The sequence below is a fragment of the Nicotiana tabacum genome, chromosome 22, assembly GCF_000715075.1.
Source record: "Nicotiana tabacum cultivar K326 chromosome 22, ASM71507v2, whole genome shotgun sequence".
Lineage (NCBI taxonomy): Eukaryota > Viridiplantae > Streptophyta > Magnoliopsida > Solanales > Solanaceae > Nicotiana > Nicotiana tabacum.
In genome coordinates, this window is record NC_134101.1 from 48,246,720 (window position 1) to 48,267,490 (window position 20,771).

At 35.2% G+C, this 20,771-nt stretch overlaps 3 protein-coding genes across 6 annotated transcripts; 2 read left to right on the top strand and 1 right to left on the bottom strand.

Annotated features, from left to right (window-relative positions):
- The first annotated feature begins 8,575 nt into the window (after window positions 1-8,575).
- On the top strand, window positions 8,576-10,391 carry LOC107817300 (chlorophyllase-2, chloroplastic-like). The gene is given in 2 exon segments (NM_001325996.1): window positions 8,576-8,869; window positions 9,541-10,391. Coding segments are annotated over 2 exon segments (957 nt in total). The 5' UTR covers window positions 8,576-8,596; the 3' UTR covers window positions 10,225-10,391.
- A 402-nt stretch (window positions 10,392-10,793) lies between these two features.
- LOC107817298 (ribonucleases P/MRP protein subunit POP1) lies at window positions 10,794-17,485 on the bottom strand. 3 transcript variants are annotated; one of them, XM_075244106.1, is made up of 11 exons: window positions 17,386-17,485; window positions 16,439-16,868; window positions 16,100-16,196; window positions 15,704-15,811; window positions 15,397-15,621; window positions 15,059-15,177; window positions 14,509-14,979; window positions 13,471-13,579; window positions 12,787-13,388; window positions 11,376-11,543; window positions 10,794-11,227 (listed from the first exon to the last, which is right to left on the bottom strand). In XM_075244106.1, exons 1-11 carry the CDS (start codon window positions 17,405-17,407, stop codon window positions 11,029-11,031), a joined length of 2,550 nt encoding a protein of 849 aa, XP_075100207.1. In that variant the 5' UTR covers window positions 17,408-17,485; the 3' UTR covers window positions 10,794-11,028. The 3 variants fall into 3 exon arrangements, with proteins under 3 accessions (XP_075100207.1, XP_075100208.1, XP_075100209.1); XM_075244108.1 differs by having other exon boundaries at window positions 11,089-11,227; window positions 11,360-11,543; XM_075244107.1 differs by lacking the exon at window positions 17,386-17,485 and having other exon boundaries at window positions 16,439-16,878.
- A 111-nt stretch (window positions 17,486-17,596) lies between these two features.
- Window positions 17,597-20,750, top strand: LOC107817299 (uncharacterized). Of its 2 annotated transcripts, none has more exons than XM_016643099.2 (5): window positions 17,597-17,696; window positions 19,156-19,243; window positions 19,359-19,476; window positions 19,557-19,709; window positions 20,374-20,750. In XM_016643099.2, exons 2-5 carry the CDS (start codon window positions 19,236-19,238, stop codon window positions 20,551-20,553), a joined length of 459 nt encoding a protein of 152 aa, XP_016498585.1. In that variant the 5' UTR covers window positions 17,597-17,696; window positions 19,156-19,235; the 3' UTR covers window positions 20,554-20,750. The 2 variants fall into 2 exon arrangements, with proteins under 2 accessions (XP_016498585.1, XP_016498586.1); XM_016643100.2 differs by having other exon boundaries at window positions 17,624-17,681.
- Window positions 20,751-20,771: the final 21 nt, after the last annotated feature.

Sequence of the window (20,771 nt, forward strand, 5' to 3'; positions counted from 1 at the left end):
CGATTTCTTCACGAGAAATAATGGCATGAACGGAAATAGGGGTGGCTGCAGGTATGGTAGCAAAAGAAACGGGAGGATTAACAAAAGTAGTAACTATGGTCATTGGAAGAGTGGGAAGTGGTGGTTCTTCAGAAACGGGGCCAAAATCTTTTTCACCCTCAAATCCTTGGGCAAAAGGTCTATCAATAGGACTTGAGGGGGGATTACCAGAATGGTCAACATATTCATCCTCAGAGATGTCCAAGTGGAGCACTCTCTGGTTCATCAATAAGACTGAAAGACACGGAGCTTGAAGGCGGGTCTTGAGAAAAAGTGGCTTTATCATGTAAAACCATGCATCTTCTGACTCGTGGCTTCCTCACTAAGGAACCATATTCATTATCTTCTTCTTCTTCGGAGTCACGGGCTTCAACATTCTTCCCCTTAGAAGAAGATACACTTAGAATTTATTCCTACGCAAAGCTAAAAGAAAGCCTATCAGAAAAAACAGAAGCCGGGATGATGCCACGAATTGCAAACCCTAGAAACAGCAAAAAAAAAGGGATCAATGGAAAGAAAAAAGAACAAAGGAAAAACCATGGTAATAAAGAATACCGTGGGTCTTCACTTTCTATCCAGACTTCTGAGAAAGAAATTTTCATGATCTCTGGTCCATGGGAGCAGCAGTGAACATCTTTTCTACTTAGTCACGGAAGTCAGGGATTTCTCCGAAAACTTCCATGGTTGCAGAAAAATAAACATAAACACGTGTAAGAAAGATTGAAACCTTGAGAGAAACAAAAAAATAGAGAAAAATACTCACCTGCAAAGTTTCACTTCTTAGGGAAGGACATGTTCTCATTGCCCACTAAGTCACGAGTGGGAATAGCTACAAACAACCACGGTCACGATCATTATCATCCTCGGGGCTGACTAAAACTCTCTTACTTCTTGCCACGAGAGAAAAAAATACCATCGCGAAAGAGCTTCGGGGAATATAAAAAGAGTAAGTGATGGAAATAAAAGGAGTGGAGACCAAATTTGACAAATAATGAAGGCAAGCTAATGCCCTCCACATGATCGGGCCTATTTGGCCAAGACAAATATTGAAGTAACGGCAAAATTTAATGATTACTGGGTTGATAGGAAGATTGAACCCTAAAGTAAAAGGGTATGTATAAACAAACTAATAACTTTCACGATAAGAGGTAATTCTATCATCAACACTAGGGGTTGCCACTAGAAAATTTGGTTTTCGGTTGCATTCACGACGAACTAAGGGAAAGAGACCAGAAGTGATCAAATCGGGGTAATGATCAGCAAGGTTAAGTGATGCTATAGAAGAAATCTGTTTTCTCATGGCTTCACGATTTGATATGAAAGAAAATTCTTGAGGAACGATTTCGGACACAGTGGGCTCTCGCATGGGTTCATTATGGTCTTTTCCTCTAGTAGTGGATCTAGGAGTTATGGAAATTCTTGCTCTATAAGAAGAAGGTTCTGCAGTATTCTTCTGAAAAAGGGTATAACTACGGTTAGATAGAGAGCCTAAGCTACGAAGTCTACCGCCTTCTACTTCTAGTTGGGGCAGAAGAGGGGGGAAGTTCATCAGCAATCACTACCCTACGGGGGTCCGATGATAAAGAAGGGTTTGAAGAACAGTAAGTCACATGAATGCAAGAGTCACTTCAAAGTGAATGCAACCATCATTATGAACCATCATCATAGAACCGCCACTTCAAACTGTTACAACCGCAGATAACCCTAAAAAGCGTTGAAAATTATAGAATCAATTATAACAAGACACGTGTCCTGAGCATTAAATGGAAAGGACGTACGTCTCATCGTTTCTGAAGAAAATATTATGATAGTTGGGAAGAGACGGCAAGACATCCTGCCATAAATGAACTTACCACTTCCCGAATATTCAGTTGAGAATATTCAAAAAATGGGGGGACTATCTGCATTGGTGAAAAAAAAACCTGACATGTGGATCAACAGCATGGTGACAGGTGACACTTATATTGGGTCAATAAAGGAAGACAGAAAGGCAAGGATAAAATACCCACGGTATTCTATCAGAGAAGGTACCAGATCTGACAACTGAAAAAGAGAAAATAGGCATAAGATGCATGGAGGCCATAAAAAGGGGATTCATGAATCAGTTGTAAATATGAAAAGAGAATCAGCATTAGCTCGGATTATGCGCAATCCTCTATTACTACCATAACCATTACAAGTAATTTAGTAACGGGTAATTAAGGCAAGTAATGTTAATAACGTGTCAGAATTAAGTGAGGGAACTGTTATAGCTGTGTATCCTTATATAAGGACCCTTACCTCATTATCGGAATATTTCCAATTATATGCAATCAGTGTTTTATTTTACTTGATTCAAGATTTTAATCCGCAATTCTAGGAAAGATTGGTAGTCAGTAACAAGCTTTCTTTTCTTTATTTATTATTTCAATTATTTATTTTATTTTTTGCACTTTTAGAAAAGTGAAAGTAAATTTGGTTAATAGTAATCCAATTTTCTTTAATATTGGCTTTAACCACAAAAAATATTTTTGGATTAAATAATAACAACTAAGGATAGAGATATGAATGGGAATGAGAAGCAGAACTCACACAAAAGGATGAGGAAATACAGACACTTCATAACATTTGGCATAAATTAATACTTTCTAACCCCTTGTCCTTTTAACCGGTAACCAATTGGGTGGATCCCAAATAAAACTGTTCAATATTTTACTAATTCCAACTGAATTAGTCATAGTTACCGCTTCTAGCCTATAGGATCTTAGAAAGTCACCTTGGTTCACAATAGTCGATGAAAAGAATGGATTGAGCAGTGAAACAATAGCTTTTCACTCATTTCTAGACAAAGACCTAGGACCAGGCACTACTTAATTACTTCGTGGGGATAGAAGTTGCTCAATCTACCTCAGATTGTGACCACCTCTCGGAGAAAATATGATCTAGATAAGCAAATAGGGACGATGGAATCACACACTTGCATTCTTCACAGAACTTACTTATAAGCTGCAACTTTCATTTATCTCACACCAGCTCATTTCATAATTTTTCAAATATCAAGTCTAGATGATAATCGTGAAAATTCCCTTTGGGGATACGAATAAGAGATCTCTCATAATTTACTCATAATTAATGAGATATGCTAAGTCGAAATGTTTGTAACTTGTAAAGTATCTATAAGAGTAATAAATTAAGGAATATACTAGTACCATATTTTTTCAGGTATTTGATTCTAAATTTTTAATTTAACGTCAAGTTCTTGCACCTTAGCCTCATCTGCTACCGGGGGAACTAGAAGTCTAATTGCGAATTCGGTGGAACCACTAGCTTTTATTCAAACAGTATTTTGTATTTAAAAAATTCATTAAATATATGCAAATATATTAGTTTGTAGTGGAAAACCTCAATAACATAATCGTTTATAGTCACTCACTAAAGGTTTGGAACCCTGAGTACATTGTTCTGGGTGTAGCAGGAAAAGAGGTTGTACATGAAAGAGTGCTCAGACGAAAGTGCTATTTCTTAGCCATTGAATCAGCAAGGGTGTGATTCAGATGGATCAAGTGAAGACAAGATATGTTGTTTAAATTTAGAGCTCAGTAGTAACTCTTACGATCGTTGTTCTAAAATTCATAACTCATAAAGTTAAAATCCTAACGCTTCACATCACTATAAAAGAAGGAAAGTTGGAGCAGAGGCACCAATGTATTAAAGCATATGTCCTAAATTAAAGATCATCATAAGGGTTAAACATAGCTAAACAAAAATCAAAAATGGTCATCATTAATCATCCAAACCATGATCATTATTTGCTTTAATATTTCTCTGATTAAGAAACCTCCTTTAATTAAGTCCACTCCCATCAAAACCTCTATTAAATGAATGCAAAACACATTGAAAAATATTTGTGGAAAAGAAGGATACACAATTTTAGAACAGAAGTTTTAAGAAAAATATTATTCTAATTATGCAAAATCTTTTTCTTGTCTTTTTTTTCTCTCTCCTTTTTCTCTTGTCAACTAACATGTACATAAATTAACCAAACGATGGAAGTATTACATTATGTATTGCATGCAGGAAATACAAAAGAAACTTATATATCTTGGATAATTAGTTTTTCCGTGAGAGATTGAATTTAGTTTTGAGAGAGACTTGTTTTTGGCTATGTTGTTTGAGAACAAATTCGTGGTATGTCTTGAATTTGAACGTATATTGCGTCGGTATCGGTATAAAAATAGGTAGTTTTGCAGTTGGTGGTGATAAACGGGGCGTTACTTGTATTGGTGATGGATCATCTTTGCCCATATGTTGGCATTCCCTTTTTGCCATTTCAGGTTTCCTACAAATTTTGAGGGCGTTCATGTAACACCTCCAGTATTCACTTTCTCCTTTTACCACAACAATATTTGAAGCTGCAAATACAGCTACAATGGCGACGAACACAGCGATGGCGCCCTTGTTAGAAGCCATCTCGCTGTGTTACTAGTCTTTTGCCTTTGTAATTATGTTGTGACACAAGTTATGCAATTACTATCATTTATTGCAATTATTACATTCGATGACATTTATATATAGGCATAATGTGATGGTTAAGTTTTAAGGTTTGAATAAGTTCCAAGTGAATTCGTGGAGAGGGGACAATTACAATTTACATGTAGGGGAACTTCTTAGGTTTCCATTGATTACGGAAGAACATTCCGTGTATATATAGTTGAACAATCCGCGTATTAGTTAAAAATTCATAGTAGGTGTTTGGAATAATATTTGGTTGAAGTTGAAAAAAAGAAAAGAGTATTATTTGAAGTTAAAATTGGAAAACGAGTACTTAAATAGAGATTGGTGAGTGTCAAAAAAGCTTTTCTTTAATTTATACGGAAGAAAGCGAAAACAATGAAAAACGGAAATCGTTTTTATTTCTACAACTAGATATTGATAAGAAGCAAAGAACTAATAAGTCCCCAAACTAAACTAACAAAATCGAGATATATTATTATATTAACATCAATTCCGGAAGTTCAGGAGCAATAAATATTGCAAATAAGGGTTGTAAATTGAATATAGCGTTAGCTTCTACAAGGATTAACTAATATGTGATCCACATATAGTTTTAATTGGTTTTTCTTTGGTTAAACTATGTTTTTATTTCTTCATGATAATTGCCTGCTATTTGCATTTCTATCATCTGCATGAATTTCTTGGACTTTATGCGATAACTTAATGAACTTAAATTTTTTAGTAGGAAAAATTTAATATCACTTGCCCAATCTCTTCTGTCTTCTATTATAGAACTATATGTCGTGACCCGTTGTTTCGATCGATCCTATTCCCCTCCATTTTCTACTGTCTCCATTTTCCCAAATTCTTACTTGGATAGATGACACATATTTTATTTTTATATCAATGGTCTATATTTAATTGCCTAAACATGTACTTGATCATGGTTAGGATAATAAATATTTTCATTATTGTTTTCTGAGCTTTTGATATTCTTTCCAGTTTCATTCTTCTTTTTTCCTTTTTAAATAGAACAACATTAATACAACCTATGAATATTAACATACATAAAACGTATTGTACCAAAAAGTATTTTTACCAAATAATGAATGGAAATATTTTTGAAATCAATAAAAGAAAGTAGTTCCATTATCATATTATATCTTATAATACCCCTCCATTTTTATTTAAAAAAATAATGAATCTGCCTATAAAGTACGTATCAATAATCGTTTTATGCAATTATGTGGTTTAAGGGTCTTTAACAAACGATTAAGATATATGTAAAAGTTTGTAGTAAATTATTACAAATACGACGAGATGTGGAAAAAAAAAGTGTTAACGTAAACGAAAATGAACGAATTTCGAAAACTTGTTGAACTTTTAGATTTCAAAAAACTGCATTTTTTCTACATGCTCCTTTTACATTCAAAAAGGAATTAAAGCAAATGAAAATGAAATAATTGATGAGTATCCAGGTTCAGCTCCTAGAATTATGCGATTGTCAAATCTTTTAGGAGTAAATATATAAAATATTTATTGTTTTAACTTTGGTTAAGACCTTATATCAAGTAACTAAATTTAGACCATTGATATAAAGATAAGACATGTGTCATTCATTCAATTAATAACTTGGAGAAATTGAGACAATAAGGAAATGAAGGGGAGTTGGATCTTGTTTCAGTGCCCTTCCACCTAGCTACTACATATGGACATTCATCATTTTTAACTTTTTGCTATTCTTTCCGGTCCACTTTAATTAATTTTTTAATTTTTTTTTGTGATCCACAATATTTGATTTTTTCAGATATCAATAAGGAATTAACTTCTTTTTTTCAAAATTGCCGTTAGAGTGAAGTACCTAGAGTATTTGTTATATTTTCAATGAACAACGTAATAAGGTTATTATTGTCAATTTTTATGTTAATTAATGCTAAAAAATAGATTCCTTAATATGTGTGAAAACAGCCAAAAAAAATCAATTAAAATAGAGCGGAGGGAGTATTGATTATTATGCTAGTTTCCAGAAAACTGTATCCCACCCGGCCGACTATAGTTAGAGAATTTTGTTTTACGCATTTTTTTCCCTACAAATAATGGTCTTGAAAAATTGTTCAAATTTGAGTTATAGTAAGGCACATAATAATGACATAACATATGCTTTCTAGGGAAAGGATAAACAGATACACCTTTATATTGTTTCTGTTCTATCTTTCACCATTTGTTTCGGTTTTGTTAAACTATCTAATTGCAAAATTCATGACTGACCAGTAAGTGTCTTTTTTTCTTTCTTCGGATAGTTACATATTTGTCCGTTGATAAAAAATATTTACATCTCCTAGCCAATATATATTTATTGTACACTAATTATATATATATATTTGAGCTATTATTTTGAGTGAACGGGTATTTAAGTTAATTTCTCTTCTTCTTTTTTCTCCTTTGTTTCTTTCAGATTTTGCAAATATAAGTTGTTAGCTCTTATGAAAATCTTATATTCATAATCTAATCATGAGGATCATGAAAGAAAAAGAAAAAAAAGAGAGAAGAATCAAAGAGCTGGAAATATAGTAACAAAAATTTCAATTTTTCATTATTTTGATGTTACATTAATATTTTTTCTTTTCAATAAACATGTATAAAAGCATCGCCAAAAAGATAGAAGGAAAATTAAAAGTGAATTATACATATCACTTCCTTAATCATGTCCTAGGTACGCAGTGCATTCTCGTATACGATGCTTTTGCATTCTCTTTTGACACTTTCTTCGGTCGCACCAAGGTTGATTCCATTTTCGTAACATTCCTTATATGCAAGATCATCTTCACTGTCTGCCACAACAACGTTTGTAGCAACAAACATTGTAACCATTGCGATGAAAAGCACGGCAATGACCTTTTTTGAAGCCATCTTTAACTGAATAATGTTTTTTTTTTTTTTTTTTTTTTTTACTTTGTTTGTGCGACAGAATTAAGTGATTATATTGTTTAAATGCAATGTATTAACGTATTTGGATCGATGTTCATCAATATTTATAGACCTTGTGTCATGGCTAGCTAATTTTGAGGCTTGAATTAAATTTAGGAGGATTTGTGGAGAGGAAAACATATAAAAAGTTGGGAAAAATTCATAGGTTTGTCCTTGATAAACGAAGATTAACCGGCTAGTTAAGACATTCTGTATTAACTGAATGTATTTAGACCATTCACGTTGCTGTATTATTTTATAATAAGTAAATGTCAAAACAATTCAATTTATTGAAATAATTTTTCACATCATTTAAATCTCAACGAAGCAATTTTGTATTATGAAAACTAATTAATATCATGACACTTCCATTAACCGCGAGAAATTAGGCGGCAAGTTAATATTTACGTATTCGGACAGACCCTTTTTTCTTCACTAAAGATAGTACTTGTAATTGGATTTCCAAAATAGCTTGTTATAGTCATTGTTAAACATTTTCTTCTTGCTTAAAAACTTTGGATCGAATAATCTAAATAAATAAACATAATTCGGAGTTGTTGGAACAAATTGTTTGCCTTATCAAAAAAAAAAAATATTTTTTAACTATTACAGCAGGCGTCCACCAGACAGATAGACACGAAAAAAAAGTTAATCTCTAAGTTAAATAATATCGGAAGACATGGTATTTTGCCATCAGTTAGAACTAATCATGCTAAATTGCTAATGCAGAAGGTCCCAGAGAACTGGGGCGATTGTAGTGTTGAACAGACGGATTTAATTGAACCCATAATTTTTGATGTAGAATAAAAATTTATATATAAAAATTTATTAAAATTACAAAAGTAGTAAATATGAACTTAGGATTTAAATTTTGAATCGGCACGTATAATGGAGTCCATCTAGCCGAGGACAAAAATGTCACAAATATCTAGCAGACCATAGTTTCCTGCTTTCCCATTGCCAAAGTCCCAAACACTAGAAAACACACTAAAGGTGGGTCTATGGTGACCACAAAAGAGAACTTTATCTTAACCAAAGGAAAAGAAACAAAAAGGTATATAAAAAAACAGCACAATATATAATAAATTAAAAACTTAGAAAGAGATATACTTCAGACATGGTGATAAGTTACTCTTCCTCTGTTACTTGTTCTACTACTTCCACTACTGCATTTGATATTGGAAATTATAAGACTAGGCTGGTAAAAATTGAGCCACAAACATGTAACAGTGATCCTTCTCCTCCAAAGGCTCTCTTGATTGCTACCCCATCAGAAGCAGGAAACTACCCTGTACTGATATTTCTTCATGGCTATCTTCTTTACAATTCTTTCTATTCTCAGCTTATTCAACATGTCTCTTCTCATGGCTTCATTGTTGTGGCTCCTCAGGTTTGTTCCTTTTTCACTTTATTGATTGTGAACTCACTCTCAGAATTAAACAATCATCCTAAAGTGTGATAGTACTTAGCTTATTCTTGTTCTTGGTATCCTCTTCAAAACAATTGAAAGTCTGGTAAAGGAAATATTGATATAATATGAGGTTATTGGGAAGCAGAGATTTGTTAGTACATGCTATTTATAACTAGTATTAACAGTTTCTGGATTGGGAAATTAAGATCTAGGATAATGATTTATAAATCAACCAATCATTACAGTATAGTCTGTATACTGTTTTGCTAGTGACAATTATTTTATTTTCATTGAGTTTAAGTTCTATGCTGCAACATATTACTATTAGGTTATACTGAACTTAGTACTTTTGATGCGAAGCATTTGCAATAAATAGTAGCTTTAAACCCATAACTTCAAAAATACAACGAGTTCAATGCTAAAAACCTTAAAGTTTGAACGCATAAGTTTAAGTCATGGATCCGCTAATGTATGCAGTCACAATATTAAAAATCTTTACACATTCAGGCCATTAATAACATAATTACTGGTAAATTTCTATAATAAGTATAGCACGTTAAACTATACTGATAGTATAAATTTCAGTATATGTAACTTGAATTGATTTTCATTTATGGTTCTCAACTGATATTTCATTTGCCTTGTACTAGTTATATTTGGTGGAAGGAGCAGATGCAACTGAGGATATCAAATCCACTGCTGAAATCACAAATTGGCTAGCTGAAGGATTGCACCATTACCTTCCATCCGGAGTAGAGCCAAACTTGAAAAAACTTGGACTAGCAGGCCATAGCCGTGGAGGAAAAGTTGCATTCGCGCTAGCTCTTGGAAAAATTGCTAATATTTCTACTAACCTGAAATTTTCAGCATTGATCGGTGTTGATCCTGTTGATGGCATGGATAAAGGAAAACAAACTCCACCAGCGGTTCTCACCTATACTCCTCACTCCTTCAATCTTGATATGGCAGTGATGGTAATTGGCTCGGGTTTAGGAGAAGTTAAAAAGAACCCTCTCTTCCCAGCTTGTGCTCCCAATGGGGTAAACCATTGCGATTTTTACAGTGAATGTTGCAAGCCAGCTTGTTACTTTGTGGCAAAGGATTATGGACATAATGATATGTTAGATGATGAAACGAAAGGGATTAGAGGCAAGGCTACTTATTGTTTGTGCAAGAAAGGGAAATCTAGAGAACCAATGAGGAGATTTGTTGGAGGGATTCTGGTTGCATTTTTGGAAGCTTATTTGGAAGGGAAATCAAGTGAGTTGATGGCTATTAGAGATGGGAATGTTACACTACCTGTAGAGCTACAAGATATTGATTTTCTTGTGTAAGTTATATGATTTAGAACTTAGAAGAGAATGAAACAAGTTGAGCATCCAAGCAGAGTTATTCTGCATTAATGTGGTATCAGCTGTCTCGTTAAGAATTTGCTATTACAGATTGGACAGAATTTTCCAGTAGTGAACTATGGTTATGAATACATTAAATATTCTGATTAGTCGATAAAATTGGTACTGGTTGAAAATTTTGTGAAAGATAATTGGTAAAAGAAAGCAAAAGAGAGGGAAAAAAACAAAATCACAACAAATAGATTAAACTGAACGTAAAAGGGGCCACGAACAAAAAAAAATTTGCTTCTATGTGAACCTCTCCTTTGAAGTACCAGACTACCAGATATAGTGATTTTGATTGGATTTATGAGAATAAACGGGAGACAATTGCTATTCTAGACTGTTCTTTGATTCATAGCATTGTTCCATCTCAAAAGAAGAAGCAAATAACATTTCAACAATAAATCCAGCTCTGTTCTCGTTTATTAATAACAAAAGATAAAAAAGTAAACTAACGAAATCAATGCTTGGGTTGCACAGGAAGAAAATAGCAAAAGAATGTAACAAAGTTTCCCCAAGAATTTCAACTAGACTAATTGCTCTCTTCAATCTGTTGACATTGAACATTTGGATAAATATTGTGCAATCTTAAGGTAAATACATATCAGAGTTCTAACATGAGACTGCAACTTCTCTCTCCCCCCCCCCCCCTTTTTTGGGGTTGGGGGGGGAGAGGGGGGGTTGGAGTGGGGGGAGAGAGTTCTGCATAAATCCTGTTACTAATCTTAATTAACCCTCGTCTAATCACATGCACTCCAAATCATCTTCCCATTGTTCCAGGACGATAGAAGCAAGAGCAAGTCTATACGCGGTGGACCTTAAATTTCTAACCAGGACATAGATCTCCTTCCTTCTTTTCCTAACACCTACAGCCTTCCACTGTTCCTCTCTCAGGCGAGCAAGACAGACAGCCTCGCAAAGAGCCACTGCCACAGGCTTCTTGCTGCAGGATAAATTCAGATGAAATCAGTGCCAAAATGAAAGAACAGATCATAACTTTAGGAAAACTAACTTTTCCTCCAATTTAAAATTTTCTTTATCTGAGATTATACTTACAGTTACAATGCAGCATTACCATTTAAGTTACTAACCTTCCTCGAACAAATCCTGTTGTAATAAAGCCAATCGGTAATCTACAAGATTCTTTAGCAGCAGGTTCTTCAGGTACTTGAAATTCCCATTCACCAGTTGCTTGCTGGGAGAAGCACGATCTCGCAAAGGACTCAGGTACTTGAAGTTCCCCTTTGGAGATCTCTGATCTGCAGAATTGATAACTCATAATAGATGCATCTGAGAATAAGAAACACTTAAGCTCCCTTTACTTTTCTTTTTTGGGGGATCAAGTAATACTTCCTTTACTTCTATTTAAAAGAAGATTCAGCAAGCATCAATAAGATAGTTCAGTTAGATCATACCAGAAACGTCACAAAAGAACCTGCTATTACATCTTATCCATATAATTACTAACACATAATGGCTACAGATGAAAAAATCGATAGAAATCTTGAACAGAATTTTCAAAGACTTTTCAAGATTGCTATTTTTTCCAGACTTTAATTGAAGGGAGAAGAGAAGACCAAAATAACAGGAAGAGATCATACAATCTACTTAATTATATATGATCTAGTACTACGTACACACACACACACACAAGGGAGTAATTTACTCATGTATTAGAAGTAGCATAATTAATACCATGTTTGGTAGCCTTTAGTTACTTTGTATAAAATTAGCACAACAAATATAGTGTTTGGTTGGAATTTTACAATTCCACATAAATAAAACATGTATAAGTTATGAGTCAATTTATGTATCATTTTATGCGGGGTAGAAGATGGAATAACTAATACATGTATTAGTAATACATGGATAAAATACTGAAACAACAAAATTACCCTCTATCATTCCACACATGCTTTCCCTTTCGATAGATTCATCTGTACCAAACTCTTTGGAGACTTGGTACAATATTAATATTTATTAAAAGAATTTGCATAATGACTTGGTAAACCAGTTCTATTTCCAGTACAAAGACTTAAAAAGGACACGGAGAAATACAAGTTCAATTCCAAGCTATGCCCAGCTCATTGCAGTGCTATATAAACTCTGCTTGCTAACACTACTTTGTTATTAGTTTCAGCTGGTTATATAATGTACTATATTGATTTCCAAAAAGAAAAAACAAAGATCCAAATAAATAATCCCTGCATAACTATGCACAATTGTTGAAATGATTTAAATAATCTCTCTTGAAAGTAGGCTCTAATATAGTGGACAGCGTTAGGGTGAAGTTCACAGACTCATCACACATGAAGAATAATCTGCCAAAATGTTTGTTCTCCAAACATTGTCATTTAGCAGTGGGCTTAGTCCTGCATTTTCTATTGTGTATCATATGAAATTCTCAAACTGTTGGATAAAAGCTCCATCAGCAACAAATAAGTATAAGTAAATGTACAGGGCAAGCAATTAACTGAATACAAAATGGATAACAATTGTCACCTGGTTGTCCACAACATTACATCATCGATGTGAGGTGCACAAACAACTGCTCCTTCTTCGAAAGAACCTTCTCTGTAGGCATGCAAAAGAACTCTGACCAAACACAACTTTTGGTCCTGATTTATCTGGTAAATGACCCCACCTGCATCCTCATTGAGTATCTTTTCGTCCTTCATAAATTTGCCGATGCACTTCTTACTGTGAAGCACTTTCGGAAATAAAAGTAGATGGCTAGCTTTGATCTCATCCAAAAACTGAATCAGCACATTACATGTCCTAGCAACAAATCCCTCAAATGGAGCACCACAACTACTCTCCGTTTCTGTTTTGCAACTTCTCAGGTATGGATTATTCATTGCTATGTTTCTGATCATATCATGTGGTAAAAGTTGTTCATGTTGTACCCGGCCATGAGCTGCCCCATTGAGTCCTTCTAGAGCAAAGCGGAGACTGTCCCATGGAGATGGAACTGGAACTTTCCAAGTCCTTGTGTGAGGAGAACGGAGCTCCGACTTTTTATCATCAGCAGCTTCCTCCAAGGCCATAAAACAAGAATATGCACTGCAATCAGGGAATTCCCTTGGAAAGCACGGGAATCCAAGCTGCAAATAGGAAAAACATAAATTGGGATTTAAAGTGATGTAAGACTCAAATTCACAGCGAAAGCAGAACATCCATACTGACTTCACAAGATATCCAGTGCTTCTCTCTCAAACCAATCGCTTGAGCACCATTGGTCACAATAGCCATCCAAAAGACCTTGATCCAAGACAGTGGAAGAATAATAGACCATCTGAAGAGAGATTTAAAAGAACAGTTATGAGGTATTCACTATATACGAACACGATTGCTTGATCGTTACAAATCAAGGGAATCCAGTTATATGTAGCCTCATTTTGCTTCTCTACCCTAAAAAGATACCAAGTTTTAACAATCAAAAAGATTACCAATTTTTCTAGAATTGCAAATATACCGTCTTCTAGGAGTTGATATAATACGATATTTCATATTTGAGGTGACATTTTTACCCTTTACATATCTTACAATTATTCTTTAAACATATTTCTTAAAACTCAAACATAACAACAATTTACTTTTGTTGTCCTTAATGTCCTTGAAAAATCTACCAAGACAAAAAAATTGGATAGAGGGCACACACCCACACCCACACATAAGTGTGCGTGCGTGTGTGTGTGTGTGTATATATATATATATATATATATAGTTACACTTATCTTCTTATTCTTCCAGAGAATTATTTTCATTTATTTTTTTATTCTTAAAAACAAAGTAAAACGCACTTTTATTATGTTTGTTTTAACTCATAACATTATGTGATACACTTCCGTAAACTAACACAAACCAATTGGACAATTACTCATGCTATCAACACAGGAAGTGCAATAACCACATTTTTTTTCTTTTGTAATTAGATGGTGGAGCTTTAAGGTGGATGCATATAATAAGTATGTATCCTCAAAGGTTAAGCCTACCAACTAAACCAGAAGAGATGTGTCAGCAGAGCAATACGTGATATGAGAATTATTACATCAACCTCACCACAATGGTTGAAAGTTTGGACACAGAAGAGGTGTTTGTGGAACGAGAGTTCGAGTTTAAGCACATGCAATGTGTTTTAGTCATAAAAGTATATTGAGCAACCGTGTCTAAATATAAATCAGACTTATTTTTCATTTCCAAACCTTATGCTGGGAAATTCACCTTATAATGGAAGTTTTCTGGCTATCACTTCTGAGAAGCAGTATAGGGCAGAATCTAGAAAATCGCCTCTCAATAGAAGGTTGTTGTCTGCCTGTGCTCGTATCACCAATGCGAAACAACTCCATACGCTGACGGTGTTTCTCCATGCAAAGGATGTTTTCTTCTATTGGAGGATCTATGTCCTTTTTAGTATCCCACAGATCAATACACTGAGATAAGCCATGACTCCCTTCAGGTTCTAAGAACGAACACGGGAGTAACTTCATATCCCTTTTTGGAGTTCCATTTCCTCCATTCTCGTCTTTCTTATAAGATAGTATATCTTGAACCTTTGCTTCCGAGGCATTAGTAATATCTTTATCCAAAAACCTAGGATCATCGACAGAGAGAGAGAAGATTGCTGAAGATGGGATTTGATCATCATTCTCAATGTAGGATGCATACTTCACTAGGGAAGAATTTACTGAAGAACTGCATCGCAACAACGATATTCAGTTAACATGCTCATAATTCAGTTAAAATAGAAAGGTTGTGTCTTCAATAGTATCACCAGGTCGAAGGATGTAACATTTTTTGAAGAAGCTGAGATGCCCTAGATCCCATCACTTCCAGCTTCCCGAGATGGTTCTCAAGGGAAATGCAATTAACTCTAGTGCCAGCTGCATCTACCTGAAAATCAAGAAGCAATATTTCTGATCTACACAACAGCAACATGAAACAGGCAAGTAAACTACATGTTCTGTGAACAGTATGTGCATTTATAACCAAGAAAGGAATATGTGTACAGCCATCATCATGTCACTGTAACATCTAAAACCGAAGAAACTAATAAGGAGACTAGTACATATGAGCTATTAGAAATGGACACCATATGATTCTTTACTCAACCTGCCTTTCACAAGCATTTTGCAAAGCATTATATCCTTCTCTAAAGGCAGCAGCATGTATCCAAACCCATAGCCGTCTTAAAGAAGAACAGCCATCAACTTTTTGTTGTTCACCACATATATTGGCATGATCAACATTTGTATCGGCATTCCTACACTGCTGTGGTTGCCACATATAGGTTACAGGAGCAATTGTCTGAGAAAAGACGGCTCCTACATGATGGAGCTGCCAAAGAAACAGAAATATCAAGCAAGCAAATTTTGGAGGTGATACCACTCTAACCGAAATACTAAGATGGACCACCCACCTCAGCACTACCGTAGATAGCACCAGAGAGTATGTCAGAACGAGCATCTTCACAATGTGAACATGGAGAAGGCACAAGCACAGTTTCTAGGATTGACAGCAACAAATCCTGGAAGAATATGTGAATGACCACATTATAAGCACAATCATTAGCTAGCAGAAGACCGTTATTTCCTTGCTACTGTTTCTTTTTTCTGGGCTCATAATTGCAAGGTTTGGGTAGATAATTGATAGAAAATAAACACAAATGTCTATTTTTTATTTTTTTTTGATAAGTAACACAAATGTTCATTTAATTCAGATGCCATTGGTCTCAAAGTAATCTAGTGACCAAACGGAAATAAGTTAGAACAAGTATCAAGTTAAGCTTGGCAAGAAAGAGTAGGTAAATGCCTGCCTCTGGACCCTCTAACTGCACAGCACTGCAATAACTTGCATCATGGACAAGCACTCCTCCTTTTAGCTTCTTTAAAAGAGCTCTTGACCCCCTCCCTCTGCATCATATATTCATAATTAACAAATATAATATTCAAAGGACCTTCTTCCAACGATAGAAAGCATATAAGAGGCAAAATTGCAACCTTGTACCATCAACAAATGTGTTTCGTTTTAACCAGTAAAAGAAGTGCGTTTTTTCTTGTCTGATAACAAATGGTTCTTTTCAATGCACTAGGACAAAGTTAAAACTTTGTACCTGCACCTTGAACATGTTGCCAAAGAGCAGCAAAATCATTACCTGCCGTGCACACCAAGGGGAAGATAGAATCCCCAAAGTTTTGTCATTGTGAAACGCTTAGCATGCCATAAGTGAGTTCTGAGTCTCTTAGTTCCATCGCCTGAAGTTGAGAAGCCATCAAGAGAATTCTTTGTAAGTTCAAGTTTCCTACGAACATGGCGTGGAAGTTTCTTTTTATCTTTCTCCAAATAGCCTGGGTTAGTAACATTAACCTCTCCTGCTTTCTGCTTCTTTCTATCTCTACTTTTTGCCAGTCTATTATCATGTCCTGTTGTTCGTCTTCTCTTGCTTCTTTGAGATCTAAAATCATTACTTAATCGTTCTTTTACAATTGAGTGAAGAGACTCAAGTTCAGAAGCTCGAGACTCAGCAAATTTGTGCACATTAATGGTGCGAGGCGGACCTGCTGCAGTTCGAGGTTTTCCTCTATCTGAATTCATCAAGTGAGGACAAAATTAACTCCCAGCAATGTAAGTAGATTGAATTCACAAGTTGCACATGTATTCAATAGTAAATTGGGGGGAAAACAACCAAAAAAAAAAAAACTCAAGCGATAGTAAAAGTAAGGAAAGAAAGAAAAAGAGAGGAGGAGAGTGAGAAGCGTTTTACGGGTCTCGATTAAAACATCTTAAAATACTATTTCCAATACGGCAACTAGCTTCTCTTAGCATGTAATGAGTAGTAAAAAAGTTTAAAAGTTCCAATAAATCTATCGGATTTCGACGTGAGCAGCTGCAATCATAAACATGAAATAAAGTTTTTCTTTTGATAAACAATTAATTGCAGGGGCACCAAAAGCAAAGCGAAGATTTTTAAAAAAAAAAGATATAGGTGATTAAATAGAATCAAAAATCGAGAAAAAATGGAATCTAAATTAGAGTCATGATAGAAATTTAAAGAGATGGGAAAATTATTGTGAGAGCTTTGGGTTATAGAAGAAAGCTAACCGTGGTGGAAATCTTTATTCATTCCGCCCCAAATTGAGCCTCTGTTTTCAGCTGCCCTCTTGATTTATCTCTTCTCAGCTGGCTCCTTAAACCCTGCAAAGGGTTTTTAAGCTTTTTATCAGACAGGATAGATGCAAAGACATAAATAGTCTCTGTTACTACTACATCTTTTTTAAATTTGAGGGTAATTTAGTCTTTTAAGTAAAAGGGCAAAACATAAACAGAAGAAGACTCTGCTCTTTTGCCTTGAAAATACCTAGCAAGAAGACGATTTTAGGGCACGAGAACTCCAACTGGTAATCCACACTTTGGTAATTTTCTTTTGATCCTTTTAGCTAAAATTTCACTATTTCTGAACTAATTTTATGCTGCAATCTTCGTGCTTCTATATAGAAACTAGTTCAGACTGTTATGCATATATATGTTGTGCTTTGTGCATAAGCAAACAATTATATCTGATATATATTTTCAATTAGGAGGAAAACTTCTTTATTGGATAAATCGTGTATTCTATGTCATAGGTTTTACCTTTCAGTTTAAAATTTTAGAAAACAAAAAAAGTTTATTTTTCAATGTATGGGTTATAGTGCGTTTCCTATCTGGGTTAGGAGACAATGTTGGTCTGTCGCAAAGTTTGAAGTTATTTCCTTTATTCTATGGCCCTCTCTAGTAAAAATGTCTAAAGCTATGTTTGGTAATTGTGTGTTTATTTCCTGGGTTGCTCTTCGTGAAGTCCAGAGATAAATTTCTTTGAAACTTTTTGGGTAAAAAAGGGTAGCCTGGTGCATTAAGCTCTCGCTATGCGCGGGATCCGGGGAAGGGACGGACCACAAGGGCCTATCGTACGCAGTCTTACCCTGTTTTTCTGCGAGAGTCTGTTTCCACGACTCGAACCCGTGACCTCCTGAATTTTGGATGTTTAATTTTTCATCTAATCCCCCTTGAATGTTATTTTATTGAGTATATTCTAGGTGTTCAGTATTGGAAAGGTGTCTTTAATTGAGATTTTCTTCTACACTTTGATTGTTCTCGACTTCATCCTTGCCCATGGATCATACTATTTAGTGTACGGGTTCTATATTACTTCATTGAATTAGTGGATAGTTAGAGGCCTTTCATACTTCAAGTTGTGCTATAGCCTATAGAGAGATTAATCCTGCCTTTGTGCCACACATTTTTGTCATACTTTGATGTATCAAAATTGTCAAACAGTTTGGAGTAATTCACATTGTGTCGAAGAAGCTTTACCAAAATTAGGATAAAGACATCTAGCTTCATGGTATATAGAGTGAATGTTTCTAGCACTTATCTAATAGTTAATCTTCTACCCACGCAATTATAGGAGCATGGCACAAGTGCACAAAATGAATTCTAATTGCCATGAGAGCATCATAAAATACCGATGGACCTTTTCATAAAAATATTATGACCTAGGAGAACACTTGTAATATGCTACAGTATTACTTTTCATTACAAATGTTCTCCCACCCATCCACCCCCATTGCAAAAGAAGAAAAGAAGGAGAGTAGGATAAACATGGAAGACTTTGTGTTCTCTTTTTCAAGTACTCTGGCTAAACCAAAGCTCATCACAAGAAGCCGGAGCCACTAAGCTCTGAAGCTGTGTTAGCATACAACTAATTAGACTTGCTTAAAATGTTGACTAACAATGATGTACTCAGGAAGAGAAAAACTAAATAAAGCATTTTTTTCCCTGGGAAAGAAAAAAAAAGGAAAAGCAAAGCTTACGCTTAGTTTTTTGAAATTACAGATACAACCGATTGATAGCGACTGCTTGTTGGTGAATTGAAGAGTAGTAGTTTGAGCGGTGAAGAGTTCTGGATTCTGGTGATGAAGATGTATGAACACTTTATGATTTTTGTTCCTGATTGAAGCCCATTGCTTCAGTGAGCTTTTAAGTTCATGGTCTTTGTTGCTGGGTAGTTGCAGTTTCTCATACAATATCTTTTGCAGACTTGAAGCAAATGCAGGTGCTCTCACAAACTTTGAAGTGCTAGACTTTCTACGCTCGAGAGGTGCAGGAAGAGATCCTACACGGGTCATAGTTCCTGTTGCACCGTCAGAGTTCAAGGTTGGAAGTTACATTATCCAACTTCTTGTTTGAGCGTATTTCATTAGGCCTGGCAATGGCTGATGTTTGTGATCTTCTAGGTGTATGATTATTTAGAGCAAACTGCTGCTTGCAATCAGACAAGACAAGCAATTGGTGAATTTTTGGAAAAATGTAAAAGTATCAAGCTCGCGAAAGCTGAGATCCTTAACATCATCAATATTAGGCCATCTTCGCTCGTTGAACTTTACCCGGTAATGTTTGGAAAGATGATGCTCTTGGTATATTGACTACTTAAACTTGCAGCATTGTAATTTGTTCGACATCTGTGAGCTGTTGTATTATTGTTGCACACCACAGGTTTTTCATACTTTTAAGCAATGGAAAATATAGATAAATGACTTTTCCCCAATAAAGAGGAAGCAGGAAAGAAGATATAGTTTACCTCCTTGGTGCACTCATCTAATTTGCGCAAATAAAAAATGTTGCATTCGTCATGGTTTAGTCATTTACAATGGTAAGCCCCAAAGTATGACCTTGTTATTGAGGTGATTGTTGGGATCCTTGGGTACGCTAAAGGAAATTGGTTTTCTTGATTAGATTTTGAAGGATAAGGATGAAACCATGTATCCTCATGAGCTTTTGTGGTTGGTGTACAATTGAGTGTGCGATGTTGATGTGTTGCATTTGGATAACTCCCTCCTTGAGGTGTCATTAGATAGCCAGTTGCCACTTGCCAACCATATGTTGAATACATGCTGATTAACTGTATGAACGTCTGTTCCAACTTCACAATTTATACAAAACTCTAGCATGCTTTCTGAACCAAATCATGTCATTAAGGTCACCTTTCATTTACATGTTATATTGATTTTGCCTGAGGTTCTGATATATATTTGCTTCTCTTAACATATGCAGATAATAGAGGAATATGACAACCGTTTTGGGGAAGCTACAGAAGCTGCGGAAACAATGGAAGAGTTTGTGGAAACAGTGCAGCAGTTGCCACCTCCTCCAAACCAAATGCAGTCTGAACAAGGAACTGCTGCAGACGAAACAGAAGTTCCAGATGGAGAAAAGATAGAGGTTACCGAATAGATTATGTAGGTCATACAAGAAACCTTTTGGGGAAAGTTTTTTGTTTCTTCGCGAAAGCACTGCAGATACTAGTTTATGTAGATATGGTGTTCTAGTCTTACAAGTACTGAAATTACAAGTTTGGCTTGAGTTTTAGTTATAGATGCTTCTTACATTTCTTGAACAGAAACGGAAGGTCAGAATGCTGATTTCTTTCATTCGTGCCCTTTTCCACTTCC